The sequence below is a fragment of the Ophidiomyces ophidiicola genome (genome assembly GCF_022830035.1).
Source record: "Ophidiomyces ophidiicola strain CBS 122913 chromosome Unknown scaffold_57, whole genome shotgun sequence".
Classification (NCBI taxonomy): Eukaryota; Fungi; Ascomycota; class Eurotiomycetes; order Onygenales; family Onygenaceae; genus Ophidiomyces; species Ophidiomyces ophidiicola.
The window spans coordinates 1-15,532 of record NW_026054697.1 but is presented as its reverse complement, the minus strand read 5'-3'; the positions used below and the strand labels follow the sequence as shown (position 1 = coordinate 15,532).

The 15,532-nt window shown below is 50.1% G+C and overlaps 5 protein-coding genes across 5 annotated transcripts; 3 read left to right on the top strand and 2 right to left on the bottom strand.

Moving 5' to 3' along the window:
* Positions 1-1,407: 1,407 nt before the first annotated feature.
* LOZ57_006787 (uncharacterized protein) lies at positions 1,408-2,223 on the top strand (the record flags this gene model as incomplete). Its single annotated transcript, XM_049255802.1, has 1 exon — positions 1,408-2,223. One exon carries the CDS (start codon positions 1,408-1,410, stop codon positions 2,221-2,223), a length of 816 nt encoding a protein of 271 aa, XP_049105212.1.
* A 2,122-nt stretch (positions 2,224-4,345) lies between these two features.
* LOZ57_006786 (uncharacterized protein) lies at positions 4,346-6,807 on the bottom strand (the record flags this gene model as incomplete). The annotated part of the gene is made up of 4 exons (XM_049255801.1): positions 4,346-4,619; positions 4,673-6,133; positions 6,296-6,492; positions 6,565-6,807. The coding sequence occupies 4 exons, from the start codon at positions 6,805-6,807 to the stop codon at positions 4,346-4,348; spliced, it is 2,175 nt and encodes a 724-aa protein (XP_049105211.1).
* Positions 6,808-7,325: 518 nt separating this feature from the next.
* Positions 7,326-8,234, top strand: LOZ57_006785 (uncharacterized protein; the record flags this gene model as incomplete). Its single annotated transcript, XM_049255800.1, has 4 exons — positions 7,326-7,716; positions 7,767-7,834; positions 7,890-8,082; positions 8,134-8,234. 4 exons carry the CDS (start codon positions 7,326-7,328, stop codon positions 8,232-8,234), a joined length of 753 nt encoding a protein of 250 aa, XP_049105210.1.
* Positions 8,235-9,652: 1,418 nt separating this feature from the next.
* Positions 9,653-10,716, bottom strand: LOZ57_006784 (uncharacterized protein; the record flags this gene model as incomplete). The annotated part of the gene is made up of 3 exons (XM_049255799.1): positions 9,653-9,939; positions 9,993-10,092; positions 10,147-10,716. 3 exons carry the CDS (start codon positions 10,714-10,716, stop codon positions 9,653-9,655), a joined length of 957 nt encoding a protein of 318 aa, XP_049105209.1.
* Positions 10,717-11,006: 290 nt separating this feature from the next.
* Positions 11,007-14,338, top strand: LOZ57_006783 (uncharacterized protein; the record flags this gene model as incomplete). The annotated part of the gene is made up of 3 exons (XM_049255798.1): positions 11,007-11,424; positions 11,487-11,776; positions 11,828-14,338. 3 exons carry the CDS (start codon positions 11,007-11,009, stop codon positions 14,336-14,338), a joined length of 3,219 nt encoding a protein of 1,072 aa, XP_049105208.1.
* Positions 14,339-15,532: the final 1,194 nt, after the last annotated feature.

The window sequence follows — 15,532 nt, the reverse complement described above, 5'->3', positions numbered from 1 at the left end:
TCTGGCCGGGTTTTTGCTAGAGCTTGAAAGGTTCCGAGAACTAGTTGGGTGTTGGTAGTGATCAATATCCCAAGTTGCACGCGGTTGAGTCGCAGTCCGATCCGGGTGTCAAAGGGGGTATCCGTGCCGGTATGCCAGAGCTCGGAGTCGTACTATGGTGCTTCTCAAGAGGAGCGAGCTCGAATACAAGCATACAGTATCACAGGACTTCAGTGGTATGAAAAGTAACCAAGGTATGAATGTATTCAAGGTATTCCTAAAGATTGGTATCTGAGTATAGGAAAGGTTGGTAGGTAGATTGATCATGACAGACAAGTCTATCGGATCATTGGTAATGAGCGCCCTTATATACACGATACTCCCTGTGGATAGTCTGGATAGTTGATACTATCCTACCTATCCGCCAGTCGGGATAGTTACTCCTATCTCAACTATCCGGTCACGTGCCATCAGTCTGTTGGTTCACCCGATCCGTGACCTTCCCGCCCTCTTAGCGTGTCTCCACTTAACGCCCGCTGCTGTCTCCCAGTGGCGTGCGTGGTTTAGCTGTCAAACCGCAGGGTTTGTAACAATATAACACAGTATAACTATTTAGTACAGGGTGACACATTCTTGGCTACAATGGTGTCACCGGCTCGCTTCCCCAGCTTAACCAACACTGGGAGAATAAGATCGCTCTGTTTGTATTCATGCGTTTCAAGTAGCCAGTTGGACACTTCTCCGCGTGAACAATTCTCAAGAAAAGCTGATTGTTGCTTTAGGCATATAGCTTCGTTTTGTTTGCGGGAAGCGCCTCGCACATGTGCAAGGTCGAATTGTGTGAAACGCTTCTCTCGCGGCACTACCATTGCTTTTCGAGAGTATCAGCGGCTTGACTGGCCATAGCAGGTCGAAAACTGTCCTTGGAGGGATAGACTTAGCTTGCCCTGATTGCAAGACGGAAAACCCAAGGCAGTACACGAATAATCAATGGACATTAAGATGCTGCTGGACACACAGCCGCTTGCTGGGTCAACACAAATTGAAGGCCCGGGGATCTCAGGAAACCTGAGCTTCTACGTATGGGTATGTGGGTGCAAGCTGCTTTGACTTGGCGTTCAGGTATCTGTCATAATCTGTTCTGCAACTATCGGCTTTCGGATCGCATCCCTCTCTTTGACTCACTCCGCTTCGAAACATCTTGCTTGCTTGCACATCTGATCCAGGATTCAACTGAGCCGCATTCCAGTGCAAGAAGGCTGCGCACCCAAATTACCAAGCAATACTAAATTAAGTAGCTTCTTGGTCTTACGACCTGTTCCAATCTAGTCGCGGCACGGTATTGGCCCCTTGGTTATAATATAATCCATGGGTTTGTGAATGCTTTTGCCCTCACAGAACGTTTCTTTCTCAGTGAATGTCTCAACCATGAAAGTGTTATCTACTATATACGTGTGGATGTGGATAGGGATGGTGGTTGCTGAACAGAGGTGTACATGCCCAACTATCCCATCTATTTCACCACTATCCACTTCAACACTGCCTACTCAAAGTCAGCCTCCACAAAGTCAGGGGTCACAGGTTTGCAATGGCCTAGCCAGAAGGAAATATTTGACCAGAGATACAGTTGGAAGCATAATTGAAAATCAATTTTGTCCTGACGCTGCAAAATTTGAAATGCATGGAGATGGAGCCCTAAATTGGATCTACAACGACAATACCCCTGAAGCAGTTTTAATCTCACTTGGCTGGAAGAACTTATCCCAAACTCACCTTCCGCAAGTTGGAGCCTGCGTTCACTATTTGCGAGACCGGATTGTCGATGGCTGTGATGGCAATGACCCAACCAACCCAATGAATTGGAAGGGCGGTGGCTATTTGAAAGTCGACCAATACGAATATACAATTGACCCTACAGCCAACCGCCAGCCGGCGCCAAAGCAGCCACAGGCTTTATGCAAAATAACAGCCCAGGCCAACTACACCTCAGTGCGTATGTGGGGGGGAGGATGGGCATCGTCTGATTTTGGAAAAGCCTTGATAGTGAATCTCAATAGCTGTGGATTGCTTCAGGACACCTTCGCCTTTCAATATGGGCGACTCGAAGGAGGATATGAATGGGCTGCCAGCATGTTGGTGCCACCATCAACAAAAAATGAGTGTATACTCAGTGCTGCTACAAAGTCTGGGGCACACCAAGGGCTCTCATGGTTAGGAGGAGCCGAACCACCAGCATTCTTGTGAACTGTGATTCATACAGGGCTGCAGACCTTGGGCTTAGAGCGTTTGTCCTCCCAACCAAAAGGGACACATGATGGGGCATCTGAGATTTTGCTCACCGATGCAGCAAAGTCTCAGAGTCCTTATGTGATGTTTTGCTGCTTTTTTGTGTTGTGGTTTTCGAATGCATAGAATCTGAGTACGTAGAACTTCAGCTATGAACTGATTTATGATTGCTTGACTTCATATTAAGATCTGTTAGGACCTCAGCTTGGTGCAGGTGAATAGAAGTTTGATTGTAAGATAGGTAGACTAAATAAACAAAATACTAAAATGGGATACAGAAGAGGGGCTCTCGCGTGTTTTTATGTCAGATTATCCCATACTCTGTGACAACCACCCAAAAACAATTGGCCTCATCCTGACTTGGCTGGTTGGAGCCCTAACCAGGTACGCGGTAGGTACTGGATAATATGTTCTCCCGCTTGGATTAGCGTGGCTATTTCGTATCCTTTTTCGCCTTCGGAGAGTAACTAACTAGTTCTTCCGAGTCGGAGATCTTGATGAAGAGATCTCCGTGTTGTCACCACGTATGCAACGTGGAATGTTCTAGTGCCTCGACACCCGATACCACTTGGCACCTGCTAGTATTCTTCCATCTTCCGATAAAACCACTAAACCTGTAGTATGTCCTGCACGTTCAACACAACCCGCATGCGTAACTATTCCGGATCAAAACCCCGGATTGGCTTGCAACCCAAAACATTAAGATTATGGCTTGCATGCGCATTCGCGACTCTGGATTTGACTTGCACCTCACCATATTACCATTACGACTTGCAAGTCCGATTTCAGCTGCGATCCGATTCCAGCGCTACTTATTATGCCACCAAAAAATTATAGCCGTTTGCAGCGATGGGTCCATCAAGCTAAATGCAGTGGACTAGGTTAGCGATACATGATTCGGGAGGAAAATTAAATTGCAATGGAGAGTGATGGTGCAAAGCAAGCTTTATGACGTACTGGAGTTAGAATACTTTAGGGACTGGACAAACGGCATGACGTACAGCGGGATCAGCGAGTTTGTGGGGGAAAATTCGACAAGAATGCTGCGCCATGGCGCCAGAGTCAGGTTTCAACCGGAAATTGATATGGTTGGGACCTGATAGTGTGGTCGACGCGATGATGCCTCAGAACACGCGATGGACAATGAACGGCTGGGTCCATAGGCGAGTTCAATGGGAAAGATGAGTCTTGAGGATGGGGCTCCTGGGACAATTCCAGGCAGCCCCGTCCACGGTACTCCAATACAGTCAGCACACGGGTAAAAACCAGTGGACAGAAGGCGAGGAGGGTTAGGAAAGACCTAACAAGGCAAAGACACAGAACAATCAGAAATTGTATAGTGAAAAAGGTATCAAAGCTCAAGTGAAGAAGGAAGCAATTCAGACGAATACTAGGCCGGCTCTCTGCTCCCTGACTTCCAGCGTTTCTGGATTTCTCACTTTTGGGAGCTCTTGCTGAGAAATATGGATTACCAGCGGCCCTTGCCAATTCACTTGATGGCTCCTCAGTAAAACCCTTAGCTAACGTTCTTTATCGTGGAATTAAACATGTGTCAAAGAGTAACAAATGCCTCAGGTGTGGATTTCCATATGCGGCCTGTTCATCACTACCTCTTCATCTAGACACTCGGTACTGTGTCTCTGGCGTTCAGCCTGAAGAAGTTATCAATCTGGCCCTTGAATGTTATCAGAGCCAAAATAACACAAAACCGCTCACCATTACCATGCCCTACATGTAATAAAGGCTTCGAAAAGCTATCATTGCCTATTCCAGCACTGTGAAATGGTTGACCGTTGTCAAGAAAAGGTGATTTCGGGATGCCTTGCAAAGTTAAAGAGGTTTCTGTTGCCACAGAGCTATTAAGCTTATTTTAGGTTTAAATTAGTTACACCATCTTCTGGATCGCGCACTATTTCTGGCTAGACATGCATTATCTTATTGTTATTCGATCACAACACCGTTTAAGATACATACTTTCCCACATAAGAAAACGATATCCTGAATTTGTATTGTGGTTTTATACGCTATGCATTATACATCCTCTAACCCCTGCCAGTAGCTTACGTCGGTTTCCTGGCGTCTAAATTAGGTCGTTAGATGGTGATTCGGGGGTCTCCATGTTGATTTCAATCTGTTGACAGAGACTGACCAACCGATCCGAGTCCATTGGCTCTCGTAGGAGCTCTATTTGATCTACATGCTCAAATCTGTAGTTAGGAGAGACGTCATTTCCGCATAAGACGGCCTCGACACTTGGGGAAATCGCCGCAGCGACTTCTCGGATAAAACTACCGCGGTGTTCGTCTAAGACGTCTAGAAAGACGAAAACTACCCCGCTGGATAGTTTTTGAAATCTGCAAGGGGGTCAGTGTATATGCGGAAAGGCAATATAGTGATATACCCATACCTATCTGCCCCAATTCGGAGCTCATCGCTGCATGGGACCAACGCTAGGATTCCAAGCGAAAACCGATCCTGCAGTAGATACCAATTGCGTGCCCAGCTGAGCCGATTCTTTAGCTTTGTGTACTTCCCTATGTACTCTTTCGAATCCTTTGCTTCATTCTTCAAATGCGGATAAAACATAAATAGGAGGTCATGAAAGGCGTTCGAATCTGCCCGGCTTTGGGTATCGGCGCCAATTTGAGGTGGTCCTGTGGATTGGTGTCGATAGGTCTCTTCGCGACGGAGCCGCTCGCCCATAAGCCTAACCAGAAAAAAACGCTTCAGGATGGTACGGCGTGTAGTTGCAGAGTCGAGTGAATCCAAGGCCCTCATTAGCATTTTGCTGTCATTCAAGGTCTCCGTATACCTGTGAGCCTCGTCGTGACGGGCGGATTGACACGCTGCTGCGAGCTCTACGAGCGCCTGAGGGCTGGCGATTGCAAAGAAAGCTTTCTCCAAAAACAGAGCATTGCGACCATCCTTCTCACTAATCTTCTGGATTAGAAGTTGACTTATTCCGCCTGCCGAGGCGGGTGCGGGATTGCTAGACCGTGCAACGGTGTTCGGGTTCGAGGCGCACTCCTGAACCTTTAACCTCCTCCTGGGTTTCGGGCTGCTGTCAGCTAAATAATCGTTAAGTTTACTTTTCTTCGTTTGGTTCAGAAGTTCCAAAGGGCCATCGGAGGTTAATGCTTCCACAGTTCTGGCCCTTGACGCTTTATGATCCTTTGTCGATTCCGAATCATCTACCGAACCAGGGCTTATTGGTGAACCTGCTGCCAGACTCGCGACAGGCGAAGACTGATTCACTTCGGTCAAGGGAGACATGTGGTTCGTGGCAATGGCATCTTGGCCAGTCGTCCAAAATTCAGCGATGTCTCCTACGCGACTGTCAGCCACTTCGAAACCAACACCTTTATCAGCCGAAGTCTCGCCGCACTGGTCACCCAAGGATCTGCTTAGTGAACCAAAATCCATGAGCGCAGGGTCTGGTTCTCCCACGACGGGGAAGAGCATTATGTCGGAAGGTCTACAAGTGGCAGGTTCACCAAGGCACAGATTTGTGCTAGTGATTGGCGCCCCCGTGCCGAGATCATCGTACATAGAAAGAGCGGGGGTGGCATGCTGGCTTTGGCCTCCCTGATCAGCAGCTTGAAAGGGAAATGAAATGGTGCGTTCAGGAGTGTATTGCTCTGCAATACGTTTTAATCCGTTGACAAGTTGCCATAATTGAACACTGATCCAGTCATTCTTGTGCGCTCCCTGGCGGTGAAGTTCCACAACGATGGCCAGTACATGTTTGCAGATAGACTCTGCAAAGCCTGCATTATTGTCATCATCTCCCAAGATATCTGCGGACCACGGTACAACTTGGTGTTCACCGTACTCCATGCTCAGGACCAGGCGATTGGGGTCGCCAAGACTGTAGTTAAGTACCTAACTTCAGGTGGGCCAGAATTAACTATCACGTGAGGACATGAGAAATGTCAGAGTCAACGATGACAAGGGTGTGGCGGTGGGCGATTGTAGGGCAGCTCGAACGAAAGGCCACAGGCCACGCAAAAAAGTGAGGTCACCAGCCTACTTAAAGAGTGTAAACTCTTCCAATAATGTGTTCTTGGATCTTGATCCAATATTGGCTCGCAGCCGAGCTAGTTGCCATGGCCAAACACAAATGGAAGGAACATCCCCATTCCTCTCTTTCTCTATCTCCTTTGGAACTCGATGGACTCCACGGCTATCTTTAGTGTTGTCGCTGGCGGCCTCTTCCTCTCGTTTATACTGATCAGTATTATATTGTGTCTAGCCAGATGGGAGGCTGCCTCTGTGCAAATCTCCAAGCGTCTTACCTACCCTTTTCTGCTTGGCAGGCACCGCTTCGTCGGTCCCTGGACATGGTTTGAATTTCTTGTACACCTTCTCTATATTGCTGCGAACGCTGTCTGCCTCGGAGTGCCGAATGTGTCCGCTCAGAGGGTCAGCCAACGAGCCGGCACTCTTGCCCTGGTGAACATGGCGTTTCTCTTTGCGTGTGTGAACTTGGGCATTTCTGCGGATCTCCTTGGGGTCACACTTCGGACGCGTCGGATGTTCCATCGCGCCACGGGCTGGATGGTAACCGTTCTTTCGGCTGCCCATGCTTGTTCTGTGGCAGACCGGCCAGAATTTCCGTTGCATATTGCGAGCAATCTCTGGGCAGTCATAGTAGGTACGCTTTCGGCATCAATACGCACTTGCTTTTCTGACGGTTTGGATAGGGGATCCTATGTCTAGGAGTTCTTCCACTGCTGTTTCTTCCAGTTTTCCGCAAGCACGCTTATGAGATCTCGCTCCGCACGCATCAGGCGATTGCGTATCTATTCACTTACGCTATCTGGGCCCATCTTCCGCCTAGCTGGCCACTCCCCCGGCTGTATTTGCATGTGGCGGTCGGCGTTCATCTACTGATTTGTTTCCTACAGGTTCTATTTCTCCTCTATCAAAACGGCATCTTCATGTCCCGGGGGCAACCTCGGGCGTTGGTAAGTCTGATCAGGATCCCCGACAGCAGCGCCGGCACTACAGGCCACGATTCCGGCAGCCTCGTTAGCATCCGCGTCACCCTCCCACGGCCAATGAAGGTTTGTGCGGGACAATATATATATTTGTGGATGCTCTCTGCAAGCTGGTGGTCCTGGGCGCAGAGCCATCCCTTCACAATAGTATCTTGGTCGAAGGGTGAGCAGGATGTGCTGGATCTTATCGTTCAGCCTCGCCGCGGATTAACGGCCGACCTACTTCGCCTAGCCGAGTCAAGCCCCGAATCCTCGTTATCGTCCCCAGCGTTCATCAGCGGGCCGCACGGCGTCCGCAAGTCGGTAGGGAAGTATGAGACTGTTCTGCTAGTGGCAAGTGGGCCTGGAATCATAGCTGTGATCCCACATGTGAAACAGCTGATCCACGGCTACAACACCAAAAGTTCTCGGACCCGCCGGGTACATTTTGTTTGGCAGTTGCGCAATTTGGGTAGAGGTTCACCGCTTACATCTTGATGGCCACTATCTAACAGACTCTAGACATTGCGGTTGCGATGCAACAGTGGCTCAACGATTTATTGGCAGAAGATGTCTTAGGCGATGGCTACGTATGTCTAACCAATGATTTACTCACCTCTCCGCTGGGTCTAATCGCAGTGGCAGATCCTCACTATGTCCATCTACCTGGAGGCCGGCAGGATGGCGGAATACAGGCTACTATTCGGGAATCATGAGCGCGCGGTTGTTTACAGCGGCCCGGCAAACTTCCGGAGGATCATCCAGGAGGAGGTGTCTGGCCAGTACATACTGCGGCTTCCTGGCGTTGAGGATGAGCGTGGTGACATGCTAGTTATAGGTAGAGGTGTAATGATGTATTAGGTAATCCGAAATTATACTAACGGGTCAGCTTCGGTTTCCAACGACTTGCGTGACGAGTTGATGAGTATCGCCCACGGCTACTTGCACGAGAAAGTGAGAATGCTACGACTTGAATTTCAACCAGAGTAGCGTTGGCTTAATATGTAAGCACTGATGGTTAGGCATGGTGTGAAGAATTGATGGATGTATCTGTTTGCCATTGGGTCAAAATGGGCTGCTACTAACGATAGAGTTGCATCATTAGCTAATTAGATATAGTTAGGTAAATCAACAATCTCTGAACGTTCGCCTTAAGTGCCCACATTGAGAGAGACCAATAAAGATAGAAGTGAAACTTAAGGATCGCATGATGGAAACAAGTGGTATGCCTACGTGCCGTAGACGCTCCATTATCTATTTTAGGCAAGGCCCAATTTTCGCAGCGCACGTATTTCTCCATATATCTGTCCAATATATAAAGACGTATAGCAAGCTCGCGTAGAAACATTATAGAAACCACCTTCAAAACTCATCATGCCACAGCAATCTACCAACCAGGCAGAGCTGCAGCTAGTGAGCGAGCGTCGCCTTAAATAGTTATCAGGGCACGGCAGAGGTTGACATTGGCCACATTCGTTTTTGACAAGATTCGGATGTGAGCAACAACAAGTTACAACGATTACAGAGGATAAATTACCCACGAAGGCTGCCGTCACCTGGACGCTCCGTACCACGTTCCTTGGCTGAGTTCTCGTCAAGCCCTGGATGACTCACTACGACACGCAGCGACCAGCACTGACGAGAGGGCCATTTATATAACAAAGAGAAAAGAGGTAAGGCTGCAGGGAATGTCCTAAGCCTGTCTTTCAAGGTTACGGAAATGTCATGGCTGCTGCATGGTAGGAGGTTTTGTTTGAGGGCTGGAAGCGCGCGAGCCAAGATATACAAGAAAAGAAAAGAGAGCACCGAGAACAGCACCATAGAAGAAAGGGCGGAAGCGGGTTGCGAAGGGTTGTTCGTTGAAGCTGGAAATTCCGAGACAGAGCAGGACAGAGTACCAGATACAGCCAAAACCCGGGAATCAGCACCAATCTGATGGCATGGCGCAAAGTGACCAACACCCTAGATACGGCCGTGGTTGTAACCGAAAACGGGGTTCTTAGGGTCGCTCTGCTCCTAGTGTTAAAAGGTTCTGAATATCAATTTATTCCCACTCATGTTATCTATTTTTTCCCGTATTTACTGCCTACATACAGTATATGTACTATTTAAAATAATTATCAATTCACTAAGTTCCAGCTTTCAAATATTCTCCAAGGAGTAAACGTGTAAAGTATGTTTCAGATACTACACCGCGATTACAAAAGCATAAAGGCGTACTCCAAGAAGGAAAGAGAGGGCCGATGCATGCCACAGAGTAATTGCATTTTTCCCATAGTCGCAAGAGTATGAGTAACAGAAGAGCAACTATTGCGATAGTCACGATGGAAAAGAGTAGAAAGTTCGAGTAGATATCAGAGCAAGGCGAGCTAGTCCAATCAGCTGGCCTTGGGACCGCCGTTGTTTCGTTATGAGTGGGTGCTGGATAACGGTGAGACGCTGTCTGAAGTAGAATATAGAAATAGAGAAGTTGGACTAACCTGTTTCAATTCATCGATGGACGAAGCTGACGAGGTGGCTATGAGGAAATCGACGGCGGATGAGTCGATTGGCCAGCGGTCCAGGTCATCCACCCCGATCAAACCATCTTCCTTTTCATATTTCTGCATGAGCTCCATTGTGATGATAGACAACGCCTTTATGGATCGCGTTTGAGGTCTATTCGGCGGGATCTTCACGCAGAACTCCAGGGAACCTACAACTTGATCATCAATATAACGAACCAAGCGCGCGTGATCACAATCATACCAATTTTGACGAGCCCATCCAGGCCAAGTAAGATATTAGAGCAAGTCATAGATTCATGCTCGAAGCCGGATGCGGCCAAGTAAGATAGGCCGTCGAGAACCTGTCATCGGTCAGATGGCCTCGGCGATTGCAGCATGGGACAAATATAACCTACTTGTGCAACAATAGAAGCCAACTGGCTCTCACTGGGGTAAGCGCGGCATGCAACTAGTTGCACAAGAGTGAGAGGAAGGTCGTCAACCACGGCATACAGGGTATCTTTGTGCTTATAGCACTCTATAACGGAGATGACGTTTTTATGTTGGATTTTCCCGAACCTCTCCAGCATTTTCTCCGCATCTTTCGTGGCGTATGCACGAATGGGTACAACTCTGGAAGGGCGGGTGCGGTGAACGGCTATGGTAACCGTGCCAGCAAGCTCGCAGGTGAATTCATTGTGAAACGTCTCCCACGGAGACTCTTCCCTGACGATGGGAGGCCGCAGCTCATACTCAACGATCTGGGGGAGGACAAGGTCTTTGGGGGTGCCTTTCAGAAACTTCTTAGAATATACTTGTGCTGGAGGCGCTTTTCTCTTGTTGTTATCCCTCGCCTGGGGGCCACGCAGCGGTTGACGAGAATCATCAGAACGTGCTGGCGGAGCTGGTTCCGGTGGAAATGATAGTTGAGATTCTAGTCGTGTAAGATCAAGCACGGTTGTGCGCTTATCCGGATTCGCGGGCATAACTCACTACTGTAGCAGAAGCTATGAGGGTGTAGTAAAGAAAGTGCGAGGTCAGGAGTTAGTATTAATATAAAGAGAGCGACGAAGGAGCCTGAAACAGCCTTTTAGTGACGACATAGGCTAACAGGCATTCGCCCGCCCATTCTGTCGGTAAGGGGCCACGCTTTTTCCGGCATGTTCCACGTAGAAGAGTCGGTACATAATGGTCTGTTACAGGCCTGGCAGGAAGGGCATAGTTACTCCTCCGCTTCCACGTTTTCATTAAACTGTAGCCCTCATTTACTCGAACCATGGAGCGATCCATGTTCACCAATACGGAACTGCAGTTGGCCTCCGAGCAAAATGCGAAATATCAAGGAACCGCCAAAATCAGCTTAAACCAAATCACCTTACATCCGTCTCTTGTCCGCGAGTTCGACGCTCGAAAGGTGCATCGACTGTGCAAAATCTTCAAAAAGGATGGCTGTCGACGATTAGACATCCAGCACCATGTGACCGCTACTGTGTCACGGCGTCATCTGGACGCTGCTCTCAGCAAGGCACGGGTGAGCGCCCAGGAGCTAATGACTAATCCTCCAGACCGGTATCCGCACCTTCAGTTCTCTGCCGAAGAGGTACGCTGTCTCCATGGCCAACATCGTCTGAAGGCGGGCGGGGAATTACTCTCGCCCAGCGATCAGTGGTGGACGGTCGACCTCTATCTAGACGGTATGTCTACATATGCATTCCCGCCAACCATTGCCGCGCTCCGCGCTGACTGCCCAGCACAGATATAAGCTCCGGCCTGCAGACCTCTCTTATCGATGAGTATTCCAACGCCAGGCCACCAAGCGATGGCGAGGTCTACAGGAAAGTCCGCCAGTATCAGCATGAAGCTAATTCTCGCTTCGAGGAGCGCTGGATTTCGCGACTGTCGGCAAATAAAGTGAAGCGACTGCGCCAGCTTAATTCCCACACACACGTACGTGCTGCGTTCGACGCGATGCTGGCGATCCCTGGGCTGTGGGGCGGACTGCATATCGGCTCCTTCGCCCGAGTACTGGCTCTCAACTGTGACGAGGTCGGTGCTCCCTTTCCCGGCCTCACGTCTATCGATTGCTAATGATTGTAGGAAATCGTTAATTATCTGACGTTCGTTAAAGAATTCTGGGCGTCTCTGGTGGGAAATGATCGCGAGCGGATGATAAGAATTGACCTACAAACGGTGGAGAGCCTACAGCTTCTGGCCCCCGGGGTTTCCCGGAAGGATGTAAAGACCGCCCGGGGCCGCGTGCTCAGCGGTGAAGCCTTCGGCGACTTCAGCGACTCTGAACGTAGGGCTATCTGGGAGAATCTGCAGGGGAGGAAAGAAATCATCCCGTCGCTCCATACATTTTTCCAGGACATCTACTATCTTGAAGCGTGCGCCAACTGCCTGAAGCGGCTGGTTGCTGTCAGCAAATTTTATCCCACTCTTCGAAGGGCCTTTGGAAGCATCCTTCAGACTGACCCCGAGGCCGTGGACTATATGATTCAGACATCGGAAACCGGCCAGCGGCGATCAGGCTCCCTAACTGACCGGGAAGAGCTTAGCTATCGGCAGCTTTGGTTGTACGCCATGCGCCATTACCGAAAAATGCCTAAGGAGCCTGGGAGCGACGATCTGCTAGCGAAATCCAGCCATGAGAAAGCCGACGAGGGTGCACTGTACGAAATGGCTGCCTTCGCACAAAGTCTCGGTTTCAGCTCGGATGAAATCAAAGCGCTCATCAAGCTATCTCCCGACCGCCAGGTCGCTCGAGCAGTCCTGCTGAAAGCAAGGGATCCAGAGCGATTTCAATATGATAGCGGGATATTTGAATCCCTCGTCAATCGCATAGTGGCATGTTTCTCTTATGCCGCCCCCATCGAGTGCCGGTCGTCCCCGGATTCCTCCTCCGGCAGCGAGACGCCACTAAGGGCTCGGTGCGGACTTCCACACTCTAAATCTCAGAAGCATGACCGCCAGTTTCTTTTTGTCGACCAGGTGCATACAGAAGATATGCCGGCAGGGGAGAAGGTCTCCACGCTGCTTGTGAGGCGATGCGTCTACTTTGCCTTCTTTGGCAAGCCACGCCATCAGGCTCGGGTTGGAAGTAGTCCTCCGGGGGGAACTACTTCAACTATGCCCATGTCACCGCTCTTTGTGCCTGAGGTTGGCCCTCTCGTAGAAAGTAGGCCAACGGCAGAGAGAGCTCTGCCCAGTGGTGGTGTAGAGGAAAGTGAGAGCAAGCGTCTCCGCAGAGCGGCACGCCGCGAACGGCGTCGCAGAAAGGAAGAAAAAGAGCGCCGCCGACAGGAACGAAGACGTCACACAACGACGGAGATTGGTCTTACAGGCGGAGAGACGAGCGACAATATTAAAGTGCCCCTTGAATATCCTCCTCCGTTAGAAGAAATCAATCACTTTGGCACTAGCGCGCCGGATTCAATGCAGCTAGTAGAGGAAGAGCTGCTTCAGCCTCAACATGATGCGGGGGAAGCAAAAAAACCTGGAGACCAGCAGACCGAGGAAGATGAAGCCATGGCTGAAGACACCGAGACAGAGAGGCTTAGATGGGAGGTTGAGGAGCATGAGATAGATGGGTCATCGGCGCAAGAGCAGTTGATGATGGATGCCGAAGAATTGGCTGCCGATGAGACGGGCCACCGAGTGGAGACGGTTGCTGCTGAGGAGCTGCGGCTTGCACAAAAGGAAGCTGAAAAGGAACAAACTCGCCAGGAAGCCGAAGAAAGAGCAGCCGCACAACGTGCCGCCGAAGATCTGCGGCTTCAGAAGGAGGCTTCAGAGGCTGCAAAGCCGCGGCCTTGGCAAGCAGCTGCATCTGCAGCCGAGGAGGCAGGAGACACCGTTAAAACAGCCGAAAGTAGACACGCGGCTGGAGAGACGAGACCTCCACATAGGGTGGAAGAAACAACCCGTTTCGACAAGGATGCAGAGGCAGAACAGCAGAGGCGAGAGGAAGAGGGAGAGGCTCCTAACCCGGTATCTGAAACTGCTACCCTCACCAGGCCTGTTGGAGACGCAGAATCTGTTAAAAAACGAACCCCTCGACCAACCACGCAGTTTGACCTTGCACCATTAATTTTCAGTGCAGAAGATGGCTCTAGCTATACGAGCAGACAGCGAGTCTCAACGGCCCATGCTCAGCCAAGTAAGTGGAGGCCTGGAGGGCCCCAGCAGGCACCGTGGGGGTTAGGACCCGTAAATGAAATCGCCGTCGTCGAATCCAGAGCAGTAACAATCATCTTTAAAGCCCGTGAACAGGGCATGTGGGTCGACGCGTACAAGATGACCATCGACCCGTCAAACCCATCCGATCGGTTGCGTGTTGAGCGAACAGCCAAGAAAGATGCGCGAAACCGACACGCGACCTTCTATGACAAGGACTTCAAGCTGATCGCCCCTGTGCAGTGCTTGGATGCGGCGATCAAAGATGGCACGAACACCGTCTTCATGGTATTTGGTGGGGAGTTGAAGGTCGATGAGAACATAGTGGCGTCTGCATCTCAGGCGTTGGGCATTCGAAAGCGGCAGAAATCTAGAGCATGCGAGGACCCAAGGCTCGAGAATCAACCAGCGGAGGAAGAGGATGAGCTATAAAAAAATATTGTCCCAAGTGGCATGCATTCCTGTGTCTCCATGGGGCCAAGGCGATCGGACCCAAAGCCGGCCCCGTCTGCGGGCTAGCATGGCCGAGAGTCCGCATTCTTTTAGCCTGACAGGTCCGAGGTCCACGGACCATGGACCGCTACAGCCCAACGACCCCAGCCTCCTGCTTGCGGATCGAGGCCACGGGAGGCCCCCAGTCGCCCGGCCTCGGTCCCTGTGCCAGAGACCGGTCCGGGCTTTGGACCCGGGCCCTGTACCTATAGGTGCCCTGGGAAAGCTGACTTATTTCCATGATAGGTATTGGGCCACTTGGGCCATAAGCCCTCGTTCCCGGGCCCCATCTGGGCCAAGGACTGGCGCGCCACCTAAGGCTTTTAACGAGTCATAGTAGTAACTAGCATATAAATACATAAATGAATAAAATAAAATACATTGCACGGGCTGAAGACGACCTCAACCAGCCTATTTCCCAAAGATGAGGTTTTGGGGCCAGGTGATCATCTTCCGGCGTTGATTTCCATCTGCCAGAGCATGACTTGTGTCAATCTATCTGACGCCCATCGTATTGACGGTGAGTTGGTGGGTGTGGTTCTACCCTGAAAAGAGGGCTATCAGGTCAATTTGTCTCTTCTCTCGAGCCAAATCTTGAGGAGGGAGGAGCTTGTTGGTCAACATCGAGTCGGGGATGGTCTATGTTTCCCTTTCCCTTATCTTCAACTCATCTTTCTTCATTAAACTTTTCACTCTGGCGATTTTGCTTCTGCTCAGCTTTCCTAGTATTCGCTCTATCCAATTCACGCCTAGAATATTGCATCCACCAGGCTAGACTAAGGGTGCATTGTGATTTACACCGCGCGGCGATATCCTATGGAGTCCTAAATTGGATATACAACGACAATACCCCTGAAGCAGTTTTAATCTCACTTGGCTGGAAGAACTTGTCCCAAACTCACCTTCCGCAAGTTGGAGCCTGCGTTCACTATTTGCGAGACCGGATCGTCGATGGCTGTGATGGCAATGACCCAACCAACCCAATGAATTGGAAGGGCGGTGGCTATTTGAAAGTCGACCAATATGAATATACAATTGACCCTACAGCCAACTGCTGGGTCCAAAGCAGCCACAGGCTTTATGCAAAATAACACCCCAGGCCAACTACACCTCAGTGCGTATGTGGGGGGGGGG